This window comes from Salvelinus alpinus, chromosome 15 (assembly GCF_045679555.1).
Source record: "Salvelinus alpinus chromosome 15, SLU_Salpinus.1, whole genome shotgun sequence".
NCBI classification, from domain to species: Eukaryota; Metazoa; Chordata; class Actinopteri; order Salmoniformes; family Salmonidae; genus Salvelinus; species Salvelinus alpinus.
The window spans coordinates 35,234,341-35,255,002 of NC_092100.1; the positions used below are offsets into that span (position 1 = coordinate 35,234,341).

The 20,662-nt window shown below is 42.7% G+C and overlaps 1 protein-coding gene across 2 annotated transcripts in view; it reads left to right on the forward strand.

The window, feature by feature from the left end:
- The first annotated feature begins 2,901 nt into the window (after positions 1 to 2,901).
- The window catches only part of LOC139539968 (semaphorin-3E-like), a 56,359-nt gene continuing 38,598 nt past the window's right edge, over positions 2,902 to 20,662 (forward strand). The window contains exon 1 of one of the 2 annotated variants that reach the window (XM_071343421.1): positions 2,902 to 3,959. In XM_071343421.1, coding sequence (XP_071199522.1) covers positions 3,845 to 3,959 — 115 coding nt within the window. In that variant the 5' untranslated portion in view covers positions 2,902 to 3,844. The remainder of the gene's footprint in view (positions 3,960 to 20,662) is intronic. The other variant, XM_071343420.1, reaches the window with a different exon arrangement.

Here is a 20,662-nt window from a genome sequence, read left to right on the forward strand (position 1 = left end):
CTCTATCCTGAGCTACCTCTCTATTCTGAGCCATCTCTCTATTCCGACCTACCTCGCTGTCCTGAGCTACCTTGTCCCGGAGCTGTCCCTTATCTTGGTGTTGCCCCTTATATTAGGTGGGTGGAATAATGGGGTGGTCATTCTAAAGGGGAGAAGTAAGCTGGGATTGATTATGGTGGGGTGGGGACCTCGTCCAGAGCCTGAGCCACCACCGTGGTCAGATGCCCACCCAGACCCTCCCCTAGACTTTGTGCTGGTGCGCCCAGAGTTCGCACCTTGAGGGGGGGGTTATGTCACGTTCCTGACCTGTTTTCTGTTAGTTTTGTATGTTTTGTTGGTCAGGACGTGAGTTTGGGTGGGCATTTCTATGTTTTGTGTTTCTATGTTTAGGTCTATTGTAATCAGCCTTATATGGTTCTCAATCAGAGACAGGTGTTTGACGTTGTCTTCTGATTGAGAACCATATATAGGTTGGCTGTTCACACTGTTTGTCTGTGGGTGGTTGTCTCCTGTGTCTGTGTTTGTTTGCACCATACAGGACTGTTTCGTTCGTTCGTCATTTTGTTTGTAGTAAGTACTTGTTTGTTCGTTCTGCGTGTTTTATGTCAGTTCGTCGTTCTAGTCTGTCTACATTCGTTTTGTTATTTTGTAATCATTTCAAGTATAGTTAGTTTTTGTTCTTGTTTAATAAAATTCATTATGGCATTTCAACGCGCTGCACCTTGGTCCGTCTCTCCACACGATCGTTACAACACAAAACAATTAAACTGGAAAGTTTTTCTGTCGCTCAGCTTTTAAGGACTTTTAAGGACATTCGTGGCTGTTATTTTGTAGAAGTTATTTTGTAGCTGTTATGTGAAACAATAACATAGGCTTCTGACTGTGGTGTCTGTTTTCTGTCTGTCTGCACTGCTATTATTGTTGCCTCCTTGTTGATTTGTCTGTTCAGTAGTGTCTGTTATTGTGGTCTGCCATGTTTTGCATTGTTGCAGTGGGTCTCCCATTATGTAGCGTTGGGATATACCTTCTCGTCACGATGTGCTTTGTTTCTTCCTACTTTGTCCCTTGTGCTGTTGTCTGCCCTTATTAATGCTTGTGCCATGTTGTGTTGTTGCCATAGGTCTCCCTTCATGTAGTGTGGTGCTGTCTCTCTTGTCTTGTTGTACTTTGTTCCCAATGTCTGTCAGCTGAACAGCTTTTACCCCCAAGCCATAATACTGCTAGTTAGTTAGTCCAGATAGTTAAATAGTCAACCAAATACCTATCTGCACAGCCCCTTTTTTGACTCATCACATACGCTGCTGCTACTGGTTATTATCTGTCCTGTTGACTATTCACTTTATCCCTACCTATATCTACATATCTACCTCAATTAGCCAAGCTATTGCTACTGATTGTGTATTTATTATTACTTGTATTATTGCGTGTTATTACTTTTCTATTGTTTCTCTCTTTTTTTTCTCTGCATTGTTGGGAAAGGCCCATACGCATTTCACTGTTAACCTACACCTGTTGTTTATAAAGCATGTGGCAAATACAATTTGATTCGATTTTTGATTTGATGTATCTGTGCTGTTGCCGAGTCTGTTCTGTCTACGGTATCTTGTTTGTCTTGTCTTCTTTTAATCCCCACCCCCTGCCCCACAGGAGGCATTTTGCCTCTTGCCAGGTCGTCATTGTAAATAAGAATTTGTTCTTAACACACAAACACATACACACATACACACACACACAACTTTCATCACATGCACAAAATGCAATGAGCAAAATAACCGGAACATTTAAAAAAGATGGGCATTCTATTCCGTCCATGTAACTGAAGATAATCAGAGAAATTAATGTCTCTTTGAAGAAAATGGAAAGAGAGAAAAAAAACTGAAGGAAAGTGGACTCCAAAGAGCTATAGCTTTGTTCAATGTTACAGTTTTATAAACATACTAAGGAGTGTTGACAATATCTGTTACAGGCTACACACACACACACACTGGAGAAAGAACAGACTGTAACAGCAGGATCTTCTGGAGAAGAGTACACACTAATAACAGGGCTCCAGACAGATGAGAGAGAAGAGGGAGAGAGAAAGCGAGGGAATGAGAGAGGAAGGGAAATACAAGAGATACAATGGAGATAGCAGGAGAGAAGGGAGAGAGAAAGGGAGGGAATGAGAGAGGAAGGGAAATACAAGAGATACAATGGAGATAGCAGGAGAGAAGGGAGAGAGAAAGGGAGGGAATGAGAGAGGAAGGGAAATACAAGAGGTACAATGGAGATAGCAGGAGAGAAGGGAGAGAGAAAGGGAGGGAATGAGAGAGGAAGGGAAATACAAGAGATACAATGGAGATAGCAGGAGAGAAGGGAGAGAGAAAGGGAGGGAATGAGAGAGGAAGGGAAATACAAGAGATACAATGGAGATAGCAGGAGAGAAGGGAGAGAGAAAGGGAGGGAATGAGAGAGGAAGGGAAATACAAGAGGTACAATGGAGATAGCAGGAGAGAAGGAAAGTGGCAAGTGAGAGTACAATTTTTTATATCAAGAAAATGAAGAGTGAGAAATACGGGACATAGAGGACAAAAGAAAGGGAGAGAAAATAAAAGGAAGAAACTTAAAAGGCTGGATAAACTTTGTCTCTGGTCCATGTTAATGCTGCAGGAGAAGGGTGGTAGAGGATTGAGTAAGGAGGGGAGGAGGACAGGGAGAGAGGGAGGAGAGGAAGAGAGGGGTTGACGGCAGCACTGTTTGGTGCTCTGCGGAGTGGAGAAGGGCCGTATTTCTTGGAGTGTGTGGGGGAGAGGCTGACCCTTAGAGACACACAGCAGACTGCACTTCAGCTGTCAGAGAGAGAGAGGGGGGGGGGGGGGTAGTTAATGGTAGAGAGATATTTCTTCTCATTAGCCAGGGTCAAAAGTCAGCCATGTGTAGGAGAAGGAATGAATGACACACACACATTCTGGTATGTATCCTTTGTTCTGAGCAGTGGAAACAGTTCACACTAGTAAGCACAGTTGTTTGGATATCCCTGCCTGTTCAGTGAGGAGAGAGAGAGAGAGAACGAAAGAGAGAACACGAGAAAGAGAGAGAGAACATGAGGGAGACCATCTCCTCCCTCTCAGAGCAGAGACCACACGTCCGGCACAAGTCTCCCTTTCCTCTCTGCCTCTACTGCATCTCCTGGGCTAGCAGCCAGAAAAACACTGCCTCCGTTGGATCCTGAAAGAAAACAAGCTGAGGATACCGCAGTGCTGCCTTAGACAGAAGGACAACATTTACGGCAACACTTTGGAAGGATTAGCAGCAGTATACGTTTTCCTTCATTTGCTCAGACAGAAAGAAGATACAACATCCCTATCACAAGAAGGACAGAGATACTGTACAGACAGAGTCGGACAGACAGATGGAGAACAGCAGTGGTCATGCAGCCTGACTGTAACAGCTGGAGTGCTCTCTCCCTCGCCTGAAACAGTTGGCTTTAAGAGCTGCATTCCTCACACCCTCTCATTCAGAAACTAGTAGTCGTGTAGGATCTTCCCTCATAAAGAGTGACACAAGACTGCAGTAGTCCCTACAGACTGACACAGAACAGTACCGGCTTTAGGAGTGCAGTTGAAGGACACAGTGGATTGTGAGTTACCTGTGGTCAGAGACTTGGATTACTGCCTTTTCCTACAGAGGATAGTTGGAGGATGATACAGCATATCTGATTCAATATAACATACCCTGGTCATAGAACCTGGACTCCCCCGGTTGAATATTTCCTACTCTTTCCTTGGACTTAAGTGTTGATTCACTCTGGATTGGCTTACTCCCTGCTTAGCGACCGTGTGTGTGTGTGTGATTGATTGTGAGTATGTGTATCAGGATGGAGTGTGTGAGGAGTGTGTTTCTGATGATGTGTGTTTTCCTGTGGAGCTCAGCACACTCAGCCCAGAGTGTCTACCCCAGGATACGACTCTCCCATAAAGGTAGGCATCAGGCACTGGAGTGAGTGTAGACATTGGCTAAGCATCAGCATTAATGACATATCCATGCAATGTACACTAAAGTCCTAACTAGTCAAAGCATGCTTTATGGAAACAAACATTCTTGTTCCAGCTACGTTATAGTACATTGAGAATCAGACAGGTGTGTCAGTGAAAAGATCTACACAACCCCTGAACTTTCCGACAGAGTCCTTTTCCAATTGCTCCATGACATCCATTTGCCGTGGGGACGAGCTGATCAATAGTGCATATTGATTGGAACAAATTATAGAGAGTGGGAAAACATGATGCAACCTGCAGAAATAAGGTATTGCTCTCCTCAATTGCTCATGTGTGCCCCTATACAGTAACAGTCAAAAGTTTTGACACACCTACTCATTCAAGGGCTTTTCTTCATTTTTACTATTTTCTACATTCTAGAATAATAGTGAAGACATCAAATAACACATATGAAATAACACATATGGAATCATGTAGTAACCAAAAAACTGTTTTATATTTGAGATTCTTCAAAGTAGCCACCCTTTGCCTCGATGACAGCTTTGCACACTCTTGGCATTCTCTCAACCAGTTTCACCTGGATTGCTTTTCATACAGTCTTGAAGGAGTTCCCACATATGCTGAGCACTTGTTGGCTGCTTTTTCTTCACTCTGCAGTCCAACTCATCCCAAACCTTCTCAATTGGGTTGAGGTCGGGTGATTGTGGAGGCCAGGTCATCTGATGGAGCACTCCATCACTCTCCTTCTTGGTCAAATAGCCCTTACACAACCTGGAGGTGTGTTGGGTCATTGTCCTGTTGAAAAACAAATGATAGTCCCACTAAGTGCAAACCAGATGGGATGGCGTATCGCTGCAGAATGCTGTGGTAGTCATGATGGTTAAGTGTGCCTTGAATTCTAAATAAATCACTGACAGTGTCACCAGCAAAGCACCGTCACACCATCACACCTCCTCCTTCATGCTTCATAGTGGGAACCACATATGCAGAGATCATCCTTTCACCTACTCCCCATCTCACAAAGACACAGCGGTTGGTACCAAAAATCTCAAATTTGGACTCATCAGACCAAAGGAGAATTTCCACCGGTCTAATGTTCATTGCTCGTGTTTCTTGGCCCAAGCAAGTCTTTTCTTATTATTGGTGTCCTTTAGTAGTGGTTTCTTTGCAGCAATTCAACCATGAAGACCTGGTTCACGCAGTCTACTCGGAACAGTTGATGTTGAGATGTGTCTGTTGTGAAGTATATTTTTGGGCTGCAATTTCTGAGGCTGGTAACTCTAATAAACTTATCCTCTGCAGCAGAGGTAACTCTGTGTCTTCCTTTCCTGTGGCGGTCCTCATGAGAGCCAGGTTTATCATTGCACTTGATGGTTTTCGCGACTGCACTTGAAGTAACTTTAAAAGTTCTTGAAATATTCCTCATTGACTGACCTTCATTTCTTAAAGTAATGATTGACTGTCGTTTCTCTTTGCTTATTTGAGCTCTTCTTGCCATAATATGGACTTGGTATTTTACCAAATAGGGCTATCTTCTGTATACCACCCCTACCTTTTCACAACACAACTGATTGGCTCAAACGCATTAAGAAGGAAAGAAAATCCACAAATTAACTTTTAACAAGGCACATCTGTTATTTGAAATGCATTCCAGGTGACTACCTCATGAAGCTGGTTGAGAGAATGCCAAGAGTGTGCAATGCTGTCATCAAGGCAACTTTAAATATTCTCAAATAAAAAAAAATTATTTGTTGAACACTTTTTTAGTTACTACATGATTCCATGTGTTATTTCATAGTTTTGATGTCTTCACTATTATTCTACAATGTAGAAAATAGTCAAAAAAGAAAAACCCTTGAATGAGTAAGTGTGTCCAAACTTTTGACTGACACTATGTGTAGAGTATCGTTATCTACTGTTATCTAAGACCTACACAGTCTCTGCTGTGAGAAACTGTCAATGAGTATAAAGATGACTCAATGTCAGAGTTTTTAACCTCAGATATGGCATAGTGAAGTTTGTTTAGTGAAGTGTGTGTTTTCTCCCGGACTGTCTTGGGTTCATGTTAGAGTATTTTTTTTGTTCTTCTTGTTGTTGAATAGAGGATAGTTTTTTCCCTCAGACCACAGTGGTTGGCATTCCACAATGTGGCTTTCTCTACTGTTATACCGGTGGGTTGAGAGAGGGGAATGCTCCTGAGGGTATAGTGGTGTGTATTCACTGGTGCGTGTGTTTGCATGTGTGTGTCCATTGTGTGTGTGTGTTGTTTCATCTGTTTATTTAAATAGTATATTTTAGGGATTATGAGGCTCTGACTTTGTAGATAACAGCCTGTAGTAAACATCTCTTCTCTCTCCACGGTTTCTTTAAATTCTATAGCAACAATAACACAGATAATTCCACATAAAAAAGGTGTCGGCCATGGTTGAGAGTACATGTGGAATTTTTATGGTCAATAAATTGTATATGTGTATGGGGCAGAGGCATGGAACAGGAATGAACAGCGTGGTATATCCACATGGCACCCTGCTATGAGGCCTCACTGTGCCTGGCTGTGGCTTGTCTTTAACAGCAATATTTTCCCTCATCACCACGCTGGTTTAGATAAAATCTCACATTGAATTACCTTATTATATAGATGGAGGCAGGAGAAGGAAAGAGAATGGAGAGAGGAGGAAATGAGAGGTAGTAAGTTCATGAATAATTGAAAAAGTGAGGAAAAAATAAGAGGAAGGGAAGGAAGGAAGAGAGAGATGAGGCCGGGAGGCAGGGAAGGAAAGAGAGAAGAGCGAGAGAAGAAATTGAGAGAAAAAGGGAGAAAGGAGAACAACAGGGAGGGAGAGAGTAGAGTTTGTTTGGTTAGTGGAGCATGATAGGCGGGTATATTGACAGAGACCCTTGCTGTGTGTTGGGTTTTGCTGATGTATTCAATCATAAACGCCACAGCAATAACAGTAATAACCCACTGGGTATATCATGTCATTTGAACGTGTAAATGTGGGTAATATTTGGTTGAGATGTTGATCAATGAGATTTCAACCTTTATTCACCCACTCAAAAAGACAGCCTACGGTTATTTTATTCCGGTACTATAGTTGATTATTATACTTGAGGAATAATCAACTACATTTAAATATTGGTGTGAGGTTAAGAACACATTATGATCTGATTTACCCAAAACACACCATGAATTCAACGGGGATTAACACCAATCCATGAAGTGTGTTAAGTAGATGTTTAGAAGTAGTTGCCATTGTGATGTAGGCTTCTTTACATGAAATAAGGATAATAGCCTGAGTCAAGAATATGAAAACAAACTGTATCAACCAGAATGATCTTGAAAAGCACCCCGATACATTTCTACTCATGCTGCAAAATGTATCTTCCAGATTTAGGGTTTATACTACTGTTGGCTATTGTCATTCTGTGTAACACAATTAGAGCAGTAACTTGGAACAACATTGGGTAAACCTTTGTCCATGTAAAAACTGTGTCGAGGTCAAGAATGGTTGAAATAAAAAATGTATTGCATCACAAAATACATTTACAATGCAAAAACATAAATAAAAAAGCCCCAAAATTGATTTCTGTCACAGGCTTCGGAACAGGCTTTCATGCTTTTAATTGTCATCCCCTTACTCATTGGCCCTCCCACTGCCCCCCTTGCGGTAGGGTGTATATTTCAGGCAGGTTGACATCGGCTGTAGTATTCCTGCCTCTGTAGTCTTTGATTCGCCAAGACTCACATCTGCTGTAAAGGGGGAAAACAAATATTATCTAGAGAAGATATTCAAATGTCGTAAAATGTCATGATTTGGATTCCGCTGTACCTACAATGACGCTGCGAAGGTTGGAGTCCTCAAAGGCCCTCTTCCCTTTGTTTCCTTTGATATTCATCATTGACAGGAGGCCATTTGTCTGGTTTCAGTCTAGAACACAAAATAGGTACTTCACAAGCAACACACCATGACCTAATTTAAAAGTGTAACAAATATGTAACAGTTTACCAGTGCATTACTCTCTTCACTCAGTCCGGGATGTCTTTCCCCCCAGCTTTCAGATCAGAGATAAATGTACTTTTACAAAAGGACACTAATGCATTACACATGTACAGGATTTTAACATCTAGTACTACATGGCAATATGTCATTCAATTCATACCAATGAAACATTTAATTTCTCACCATGTATTTTCAAAAATCGTTCTCCGTTAGCTGCTCTTCCATCTTTAGTAAATCTTCCTCTGTTTCGTTCAGGTTGAAGTTGAATTCCTCAACCGGAATAGGGCGACTGTCTTTAAGAGGTCACGGATCTCACAAAGGAGATATATGCCTCTTGAAAGTCTGAAACAATGTAGTTTTACATTTGTTCACTTCCAAGTATAAACAGCTTAATTTCAATATCATTAAAAATGGTTTAAAAATAAATGTGTCATACTTGCTTCTGGCATAGGAAAAGGGTCTGATCCTTTGCAACACTTTGGTGGGGGGGGGGGATCTCTCATCTGAAGAGGCAGAAGCAGAGTCTCCCACATGACCATCCCTGGAGCATGAAAGCTCAAAATTCTCTGCAATAAAATATTGGGCATCATGGCAATTCTTGATAAAATTAGAATGCCTTCCCCAAATACATCAGTCAAGAATGAGAAATAGGAGTTGGCTTAAGTTGTGAAGGATCCTCTCAATATAATCACTTGGTGGCTTGCGCCGCGTTTTAGTTTGCTATTTCTCTATCCACACACTTGGTGGCTTGTGTGGTGTTTTAGTTTGCCATTTCCCCTCACCACCAATACTTGGTGGCTTGCAGGGGGTTTTAGCCTTTTGCTTCTTAGTGGCACTGGCTTTCTGGTACGTCGGAGCAGATTTTAGTTGGGGCTTGGGTTGGCCTACAAAAATAAGACATGCAAGTGTAACATAATGTCCAGCATCTTTCTACACAACTTTGTAAGGCAAACTAAACACAATCTAATTTTACCAAACTTGCGTCTGTCACAGGAAAAGGGTCTGATCCTTTGCAGCGATTTGGTGAGGGGGATTCCACAATTAAGAAGTCAGAAGGAGACCAAGCCCTCATGCTCCAGGGTCATGCTCCAAGCCATGTGAGCGACAAAGAGAATTCTCTCTAAGAAAAGGTTGGACAACATCACACCAATTGTTTTTAAAATTAGAATAGCTTTCAGAGACAAAATTTTCAAGAGTAAGGAGTTGGCTTAAATTGTGAAGATTGGTCCTCACCGTCATTACTTGGTGGCTTGTGCTGCGTTTTAGCCATTTGTTTATTGGTAGCAGTGGCACAAGTTCTGGTTCTTCAGGGCAAATGTTGATGGGGCTTGGGTAGACCTTTGCATGAAAATAAACATGCAAGTGTAAAATACCATCCAGCCTTTTTCTACAAACATTTGTCATGGTTCTTTTTGAAGTGGAAGACTTAAAAAGTAAACCTAAACACATTACCAAACATTAAACCAAAATTCTACAACAGAATAGGGGCTTGGTGCCTGGTGATCCAGATCCAGATGGATGTCAGCTCAGTTTCACGTTTGTTTCACTACACTAACAATGGTGAAAAATGGAGTGATTCTGTCTGGGTTGAGGCTCCCTTCACACACGCTTGTAGATTTGAAAGAATCAGTTAAAGTAATGCGGTAAAATGTCTCCCAGTCAATCAAAAGGCAAGACGTTGTTCAGTGGCTGGGGTTTAGGGACAAGGGGTTGATTAGTAATCAGCATTGCAGGCTACCATACTTACATACTGTAACTTGGAGGCGGTAGTTTCTGGTGGTGGGAGAGTATATTCCTCATGGGATTCTAAACACAACAGAATAAAAAGATACAGATTAAAAAAACAACCAGAATAAAAACCATGCCAAGCAAATTGAATTTACACAAACTGTCAATGTGTGTTAAAACATACCCATTACAAATCATTGTAATGTACTTATCTTTCTGTTTCTCTTGGAGATCTCCACTTCACTGGCTGTGGGGATTGACATCTTCACATTGCTGTTTTGATTCTGAATGGTAGGGTGAGGTTTCGAACAATTGCAAAGTCATTTTTAACAACCAGCAGTTTTCACTTATTGCATTTTCAAGTATAATGTATCTTCCATTTACCCGATGTCAGTTTTATCCTCAGAAGCTGGAATGACTCTCATTTAAGACAGTGTGTGGACCAATCATTTATTACTTTGTCATATTTATTTGGGGGCCACCACACAGTTTGGTCTTTGATCCAGTACTCTGCAATAACATCTACTTCCTTCTAATTTTCCATCAACACTGCTCTGGCCCACGTCCTCTGAGATTAGAACCAGGGGAAATACAGACAATATAATATAAAGTACTGACACTAAAAACCATGAAAATGTATAACGCAAGGAGGCCAAGATGCAAAAACAATAGAATTAATTTAATCCATGCTTGAAATAATACAAAAAGTGCAAGGTACTATATTAAAAAAAAAGGAACGGTGCATACTGTATGTTTTGGTCTCATACCTTCATCAGTGCTGTACAAACAAATTAAGAAGACAGCAGGTGTGACTTAAGTACGTGTCTTCTTAATTTGTTTGTACAGCACTGATGAAGGTATGAGACCAAAACATACAGTATGCGCCGTTCCTTTTTTTTAATATAGTACCTTGCACTTTTTGTATTATTTAGCTGTTCTAAAACTTTTGACCGTTCGTGAATATAAGAGATATCTGTGTATAATGGCACCGGATGGGATGACTGCAGTTTTACAGGCTCCTAACCAACTGTGCTATTTTGTCTGTTTTTTCACATTGTTTGTAACTTATTTTGTACATAATGTTGCTACTGTCTCTTTTGACCGAAAATATATGTATTATGTTATTTTTCACCGAGCGAATAATATAGAGCTGGTTGGGTTTTCCGTGTATCGACAAGACATAAAAGTCTTGTCTGGTGAGACAAGGGGCGGGGGTGTGTGTCTATTTGTCAATAACAGCTGGTGTGCAATGTCTAATATTAAAGAAGTCTTGAGGTATTGCCCGCCTGAGGTAGAGTACTTCATGATTAGCTGTAGACTACATTATCTACAAAGCTAATTATCATCTATATTTTTTGTAGCCATCTATTTACCACCACAAACCGATGCTGGCACTAAGACCGCACTCAACCAGCTGTATAAGGCCATAAGCAAACAAGAAAGTGCTCATCCAGAAGCGGCGCTCCTATTGGCTGAGGACTTTAATGCAGGCAAACTTAAATCCATTTCACCTCATCTCTACCAGCATGTCACATGTGCAACCAGAGGGGAAAAAACTCTAGACTACCTTTACTCCACACACAGAGACGCATACAAAGCTCTCCCTCTGTCACGACTTCCACCGAAGTCAGTTCCTCTCCTTGTTTGGGCGGCGTTTGGCGGTCGGCGTCACCGGTCTTCTAGCCATCGTCAATCCACTTTTCATTTTCCATTTGTTTTGTCTTGTTTTCCTACACACCTGTTTTTCATTTCCCTCATTAATTGTTGTGTATTTAACCCTCTGTTCCCCCCATGTCTTTGTGCGGAATTGTTTGTTGTAAGTGCTTGTGCACATGTTTACTGGTGCGCGTCGGGTTTTGTACTCATGTTGGTTATTTCTTTATGCCGTTGGTTTTGAAATTAAACTGCTCCGGCTATTACCTAGTTCTGCTCTCCTGCGTCTGACTTCCCTGCCACCAGTTACGCACCCCTTACACCCTCGCCCTCCATTTGGCATCCTTTTGATTCCTTCTTACAGCAAAAACTAAAGCAGGAATTACCAGTGACTCGTTCAATACGGAAGTGGTCAGACGCGGATGCTACGCTACATGACTGGTTTTCTAGCACAGACTAGAATATGTTACGTGATTCATCCAATGGCATTGAGGAGAATACCTCAGTCACCGGCTTAAAAATAAGTTAATCGACAACGTTGTCCCAACAGTGACTGTACGGCCATATCCCAACCAGAATCCATGGATTACCGGCAACATTGGCACCGAGCTAAAGGCTAGAGCTGCCCTCAGACAAACCATCAAACAGGCAAAGCATCAATACAGTACTAACATTGGAACCTACTACACCGGCTCTGATGCTCGTTGGATGTGGCAGGGCTTGCAAACTATTACGGACTAAAAAGGGAAACACAGCCGCAAGCTGCCAAGTTACGCAAGCTTAACAGACGAGGTAAATACCTTTTATGCTCGCATTGAGGCAAGCAACAGTGAAGCACGCATGAGAGCACAATCTGTTCCAGACGACTGCGTGATCACGCTCTCCGTAGCCAATGTGTGCAAGTCCTTTAAACAGGTCAACATTCACAAAGCCTCGTGGCCAGAGGAATTACCAGAATGTGTACGCAAAGCATGCGTGGTCCAACTGGCAAGTGTATTCACTGACATTTTCAACCTTTCCCTGACCGAGTCTGAAATACCTACATGTTTCAAGCAGACCACTCTAGTCCCTGTGTCCAGGAAAGTGAAGGTAACATGCCTAAATGATTACCGCCCCGTAGCACTCTCGGCGGTAGCCATGAATTGCTTTGAAAGGCTGGTCATGGCTTACTTCAACACCATCATCCCAGAAACCCTAGATCCAATCCAATTTGCATACCGCCCCACAGATGACGCAATCTCAATCACAGTTCACACTGCCCTTCCCCACCTGGACAAAAGGAACACCTATGTGAGAATGCTGTTCATTGACTACAGCTCAGCGTTCAACACCATAGTGCCCACAAAGCTCATCACTAATCTAAGGACCCCGGGACTAAACACCTCCCTCACAACTGGATCCTGGACTTCCTGATGGGCAGCCCCCAGGTGGTAAGGGTAGGCAACAACACATCTGCCACGCTGATCCTAAACACTGGGGCCCCTCAGGGGTGCTTGCTTAGTCCCCTCCTGTACTCCCTGTTCACCCATGACTGGGTGGCAAAAAATAACTCCAACACCATTGTTAAGTTTGTTGACGACACAAACGTGGTAGGCCTGATCACCGACAACGACGAGACAGACTGTAGAGAGGAGGTCAGAGACCTGGCAGTGTAGTGCCAGGACATTAACCTCTCCCTCAATGTGAGCAAGACAAAGGAGCTGATCGTGGACTACAGGAAAAGGCAGGCCGAACAGGCCCCCATTAACATCGATGGGGCTGTAGTGGAGCGGGTCAAGAGTTCCAAGTTCCCATGGTGTCCACAGCTCCAACAAACTATCATGGTCCAAACACACCAAGAGGAGACTGAAAAGATCCCCAGATCCTCAAAAAGTTATACAGCTGCACCATTGAGAGCATCCTGACCGGTTGCATCACACCCTGGTATGGCAACTGCTCGACATCTAACCATAAGGCGCTACAGAAGGTAATGCGTAAGGCCCAGTACATCACTGGAGCCAAGCTTTCCTGCCATCCAGGACCTATATACTAGGCGGTGTCAGAGGAAGGCCCAAAAAATTGTCAATGACTCATGGCAAGCAGTACCAGAGCACCAAGTATAGGACAAAAAAGGCTCCTTAACAGCTTCTACCCCCAAGCCATAAGACTGCTGAACAATTCATCAAATGGCCACCCAGACTTTTTACATTGACCCCCCCCCACCCTTTGTTTTTACACTGCTGCTGCTCACTGTTTATTATCTATGCATAGTCACTTTACCCCTATATGTACAAATGACCTCGACTAACATGTACCCCTACACATTGACTCGGTACCGCCGGTACCTCCTGTATATAGCTTCAATATTGTTATTTTATTGTATTACTTTTTGTAGTTTTTTGTAGTTTTTTTTACTCTAGTTTATTTAGTCTTTTAAGGATCCGTCCCTTTAATAAATGTTCTCCTAAAATGACATACACAAATCTAACTGCTTGTAACTCAGGCCCTGAAGCAAAGATATGCATATTCTTGGTACCATTTGAAAGGAAACAATTTGAAGTTTGTGGAAATGTGAAATTTTTTGGGGATAATATATCAAAATAGTCTGGTGAAAGAAAAAAAGCAATTTTGATTTTGGCCACTAGGTGGCAGCAGTGTATGTGCAAAGTTTTAGACTGATCCAATGAACCATTGCATTTCTGTTCAAAATGTTGTATCAAGACTGCCCAAATGTGCCTAATTTGTTATCAAAACTTCCTACGGATACGTGGGACGGTAGCATTCTTGAAAATATATGTGTTATACATCAAAATAAAGCTTAACTTCTTGTTAATCCAGCCAAGGTGTCAGATTTCAAAAAGGCTTTACGGCGAAAGCAAACCATGCGATTATGTGAGGACAGCGCCCCGCATACAAATGCATGACAAATCATATTTCAACCAAGCAGTTGCGACACGGAAGTCAGAAATAGCGATATAATATATGCCTTACCTTTGAAGATCTTCTTCTCATCTCTTCTCTTCTCTTCTTCTCAAACAAATTCTGTAGCATTGAAGTTCTCCAAGGACACAGTGGCCTCTGTCATTCTTAAATGAAAGAAGTTTGGAACCACCAAGACCCTTTCTAGAGCTATCCGCCTGGCCAAACTGAGCAATCGGGCGAGAAGAGCCTTGGTCAGTGAGATGACCAAGAACCTGATGGTCACTCTGACAGAGCTCCAGAGTTCCTCTGTGGAGATGGGAGAACCTTCCAGAAGAACAACCGTCTTTGCAGCACTCCACCAATTAGGCCTTTATGGTAGAGTGGCCAGAAGGAAACCTCTCCTCAGCCCGCTTGAAGTTTGCCAAAACTATAAGAAACAAGACTCTCATGCCGTTTGGTAGCAGAGAGAAAAGTCTATGACTTGTGTGGCTGGAGTCTGACAATTTTTTTACCCTTCCTTTGACACCGCCTGGTGTAGAGGTCCTGGATGGCAGGAAGCTCAGCCCCAGTGATGTACAGGGCCATATGCACTACCCTTTGTAGCGCCTTGCGGTCGGATGCCGAGCAGTATCCATACCAAGTGGTGATGCAAGCAGTCAGCTCTTGATAGCGCAGCTGTATAACTTTTTGAGTATCTGAGGATCTCACATATTTTCAGCTTCCTAAGGCGGAATAGGCATTGCTGTGGCCTCTTCACAACTGTTTTGGTGTGTTTGACGATGATAGATCCAACGATCACCTCCTTTGTCTTGCTCACGCTAAGGAATGGGTTGTTGTCCTGGCACCACACTGCCAGGGCTCTGACCTCCTCCCTACAGGCTGTCTCATTGTCGTTGGTGATCAGTCCTACCACCGTTGTGTCGTCTGAAAACTTGGTGTCCATGACCACGCATTCGTGGGTGAACTGGGAGTACAGGAGGGAACTAAGCACACACCCCTGAGGATACACAGTGCTGAGGGTCAGCATGGCGGATGTGTTGTTGCCTACCCTCACCACCTGGGGGCTGCCCTTCAGGAAGTCCAGGATCCAGTTGCGGAGGGAGGTGTTCAGTCCCATGGTTCTTATAGTTTAAGTTTAACCTAATTTCAATCTTTGCAATTCTGTTTGAAATTATATAAAAACACTACTGGTTGATGACTTTTTGCAAATCCAAATGTGTTTCAAACATAGATTCAAAGTCACAATATGTTGAAACAAAGTTGATTCAACCAGTTTGTGTCCAGTGGAAACATTCATATTTCATTCAAGTCATTACTAGCCTGGGGGAGAGGAGCTGCTCTGACTGACATACAGACAGACAGACAGACAGACAGACAGACAGACAGACAGACAGACAGACAGACAGACAGACAGACAGACAGACAGACAGACAGACAGACAGACAGACAGACAGACAGACAGACAGACAGACAGACGGAGGAAGACATTCTCCGAAGGGAGAGGTGTCTCTGTGACTGACATTCACTTAACCACAGGAAAGGAGAGAGAGGAGAGGAGAGAGTAGATGGTGGGCACTGGAACAGGCTTGAGGCTACAATCACAGTCAACCCTGAACTTCTTCCATCCCGCCTCTCTCTCTCTCTCTCTCTCTCTCTCTCTCTGCTGTAGCGTGTTCTGGCTGGTAGAGCATGCTGTAGAAAGCTGCTGGCTTATCCTATCATTATGGAATGAAAAACATCTACGCTTTAATGTGTCTCATGGTCTCTGCCTGGTGCCTTACACCCACCGACATACCCACCGATTTTTACACACCACACACACACACACACACACACACACACACACACACACACACACACACACACACACACACACACACACACACACACACACACACACACACACACACACACACACACACACACACACACACACACACACACACACACACAGAGCGAATAGCGGGAATGCTTTAGCGTGTGCAGACCTTGAAGGTAGATCAGGGAGAGAGAGGTATGTGGTTAAAGTCTTTGTTATTAGCCCTAGGGAACTGAACTATCACAATATTATCATAATATCTGCTAGCCAGGAGAACAGGGTGGAGGAGAGGACTAATTCAATCTATCTGGTTGGTTTTCTCTGGATGTGGACCCAGTTTATGTCTGGTTCACAGGTGCTATACTATAGAGATCAATAGAATCTGCCCTTTAGATCTGTGGAAATATGCTCTCAAATGGACGCCCTCCAGGACTGCGTTTACAGGTCTGAATTATTTTGGGAATGTCATCAGAGCTTCCAAGGTCATCCATATGGATCCTTCAGAGCTCTGACATTGACATTCCATCTTAGTTTCTGTAAGGGTTCATATCATCACTATCTCTCTCCTCTCTTCCATTCCATTCCATTCCACTCATCTCATCCTCTTTCCTCTCCTGCAACTCTTAACTGAACATTTCACCATACATGTGTAGGATCAGTTATTTTCCAACACTGGTGATATTTTCCGTCGAACTCAATTGACTTTCATAATAATCAGCTTAGAAAATCTCCTTTTGTATCGTGTTACAATCACAGACTGTCTCCAGTTTCCAGAGAAAACAGACCTTAAGCCCTGCATGCAGCTCCTCCAAAGACCTTAAATTCACTTTATGAGAGCCTAATACACTCTCATTGGGCATGGCTTTCCGCCAATCAAAACCTTTAATCCTAGTGCTCCATCGCCACATCTGTATGATTGTCTAAAGATGGCAGCCAGAGGGATGATCTAACCATAGAATTGTAATGACTAGAACGGACATCCTCATAAGAAAAATGACAATCACTAACAGAGCCTTAGAATACATTATATGTCTGAAATTATATACGGACTTGCATTATCTGCGTATTGTATCCCTGTAATGAACTCTTCCCGGGTAAAACAAGTATTCCATTATGCTGTATGTCTAATGAGAGGTTGTTACTGCTGGCATGTGTCAGAGTCATGGTGGGGTGGAGGCAGCGGGCCAAATGAAGAGGTGGTGGGAGACAAGGAGCCAAAACATGATTTATCTCTCTTCTACCATCTCCATCTATCTCTGTCCTCACGCTTCACTTGAAGCAGGAGCTTCACTAGAATTCCAACACACAGTTTTATAGAGCTTCAATCTGGTTATTAGCTAAATAAATACCAGAGACTGGCAGACATTGGACTAATCTAGAGTATTGGAGGATGTTAACATTGTTGTTAATTGTGAATAACATGAATTGTCTTTGTTATAACTAGGAATCATGGCCAAACCTGTCGTGTCAATGTGAATCCAACACATCCTCCTTCCACTAGCAGTTAGCTCTCCATATTGGCATGTTCTCTAGGCATTGCGGATTGGATCCTCTGATTCATACATTCCGACCTGGGTTCAATCCTAACTGTCACCACAGCCGCATAATGGCTACCTGTACAGAGGCTCTCCCCATTGAATGTGTTTAAAGAACATGAGTTTAGGAATCACATAAAACTCTGAGCAAAAGTTGTTACAGGGACTGAAAGTGATAGGTACTCCTCTGCGTCTTCTATTCACAGGGGAAATATTATTTTACCCCACAGTAATGTCCAATCCATCAGAGAATTATGAAAAACGTCTGCTCCAATTCCTCAGAAATAACATCAGACACCAAGTGTAATACAGAGAGACAGACGGGCAAGACCGCTAAAATATATTTTCTTGAAATGTGTCTGATTTGAATAGCCAAAATGTATTTCTGCTGAAGACCACAGCACTGACTTAACATTTTACAAAAATTGTGTCACACCCTGGCCTCAGTTATCTTTGTTTTCTTTATTATTTTAGTTAGGTCAGGGTGTGACATGGGGGATGTAAGTGTTTTGTATTGCCTAGGGGTTTTTGTATGTTTATGGGGCAGTGTTCAGTCTAGGTGTATGTATGTCTATGGTTGCCTGGATTGGTTCTCAATTAGAGACAGCTGTCTATCGTTGTCTCTGATTGGGAACCATATTTAGGCAGCCATAGTCATTAGGTAGTTCGTGGGTGATTGTCTATGTCTAAGTTGCCTGTGTCTGCACCTTTTGTTTGTATAGCTTCACGTTCGTCGGTTTGTTGTTTTGTTTAGTTTGTATAGTGTTCGTTTCGTTTTCGTCTTCGTCTTCAATAAAAAGAGGATGTATTAATATCACGCTGCGCCTTGGTCATCCTCTCTTCCACGTTACGACGAACGTGACAAATTGGGATACTTCAAACAGTATCTCTGCCAAATGAATATTTATTTAGAAAGCATAATCATTTTGTAACATTGGTACATATTTTTTCTTAAACCTCAGATTTTCCGTGCGTGGGGAATTAAGTATCCAGATGATTATGTCATATTGTTGTCAGGCCCTGGCCATAGAGAGGCTTTTGTTCTCTATTTTGGTTAGGCCAGGGTGTGACTAGGGTGGGCATTCTAGTTTCTTTATTTCTATGTTTTGTATTTCTATGTTTTGGCCGGGTATGGTTCTCAATCAGGGACAGCTGTCTATCGTTGTCTCTGATTGGGAATCATACTTAGGCAGCCTTTTTTCCTTTGTTGTTTGTGGGTAGTTGACTTTGTTAGTGGCAATATAGCCCTAGTAAGCTTCACGGTCGTTTCTTTGTTTCTTGTTTTGTTGGCGACATTCTAAATAAAAGAAAATATACACTCACCACGCTGCACCTTGGTCCGGTCATTTCCACCTCGACGACGGCCGTGACAGAACTACCTACCATAAACGGACCAAGCAGCGTGGTAAGGAGGAATGGACGTGGGAGGACATTTTGAATGGGAAAGGATCCTGGATGTGGGAGGAGGTCCTGGCGGGGAACGATCGCCTGCCCTGGGAGCAGGTGGAAGCAGCGAGGAAAGCGGAGGCAGCTAGAAAAAGGGCCCAAGATTACACAGGGTCACGGCTGGCACTAAAGACCGGGAAACCACTCCAAAAAAAGCCAGACTACAGTTTTCAACTGCACATGGGGACAAAGATCGTACTTTTTGGAGAAATATCCTCTGGTCTGACGAAACAAAAATAGAACTGTTTGGCCATAATGACCATCGTTATGTTTGGAGGAAAAAGGGGGAGGCTTGCAAGCCGAAGAACACTATCCCAACCGTGAAGCACGGGGGTGGCAGCGTTTTTTTGTGGGGGTGCTTGGCTGCAGGAGGGATTGGTGCGCTTCACAAAATAGATGGCATCATGAGGGAGGAAAATTATGTGGATATATTGAAGCAACATCTCAAGACATCAGTCAGGAAGTTAAATCTTGGTCGGAAAGGGGTCTTCCAAATGGACAATGACCCCAAGCATACTTCCAAAGTTGTGGCAAAATGGCTTAATTCAACGAAGTCAAGGTATTGGAGTGGCCATCACAAAGCCCTGACCTCATCCTAGAGAAATTTGTGGGCAGAACTGAAAAAGCGTGTGCGAGCAAGGAGGTCTACAAACCTGACGCAGTTACACCAGCTCTGTCAGGAGGAATGGGCCAAAATTCACCCAACTTATTGTGGGAAGCTTGTGGAAGGCTACCCGAAACGTTTGACCCAAGTTAAACAATTTAAAGGCAATGCGTGCAAATCCTAATCAGGTGTATGTAAACTTCTGACCCACTGGGAATGTGATGAAAGAAATAAAAGCTGAAATAAATCATTCTCTCTACTATTATTCTGACATTTCACATTCTTAAAATAAAGTGGTGATCCTAACTGACCTAAGACAGGGAATGTTTACTAGGATTAAATTCAGGAATTGTGAAAAACTGAGTTTAAATGTATTTGGCTAAGGTGTATGTAAACTTACAACTTCAACTGTATATATACAGTGGGGCAAAAAAGTATTTAGTCAGCCACCAATTGTGCAAGTTCTCCCACTTAAAAAGATGAGAGAGGCCTGTAATTTCCATCATAGGTACACTTCAACTATGACAGACAAAATGAGAAAAAGAAATCCAGAAAATCACATTGTAGGATTTTTTATGAATTTATTTGCAAATGATGGTGGAAAATAAGTATTTGGTCACCTACAAACAAGCAAGATTTCTGGCTCTCACAGACCTGTAACTTCTTCTTTAAGAGGCTCCTCTGTCCTCCACTCGTTACCTGTATTAATGGCACCTGTTTGAACTTGTTATCAGTATAAAAGACACCTGTCCACAACCTCAAACAGTCACACTCCAAACTCCACTATGGCCAAGACCAAAGAGCTGTCAAAGGACACCAGAAACAAAATTGTAGACCTGCACCAGGCTGGGAAGACAGAGTCTGCAATAGGTAAGCAGCTTGGTTTGAAGAAATCAACTGTGGGAGCAATTATTAGGAAATGGAAGACATACAAGACCACTGATAATCTCCCTCGATCTGGGGCTCCACGCAAGATCTCACCCCGTAGGGTCAAAATG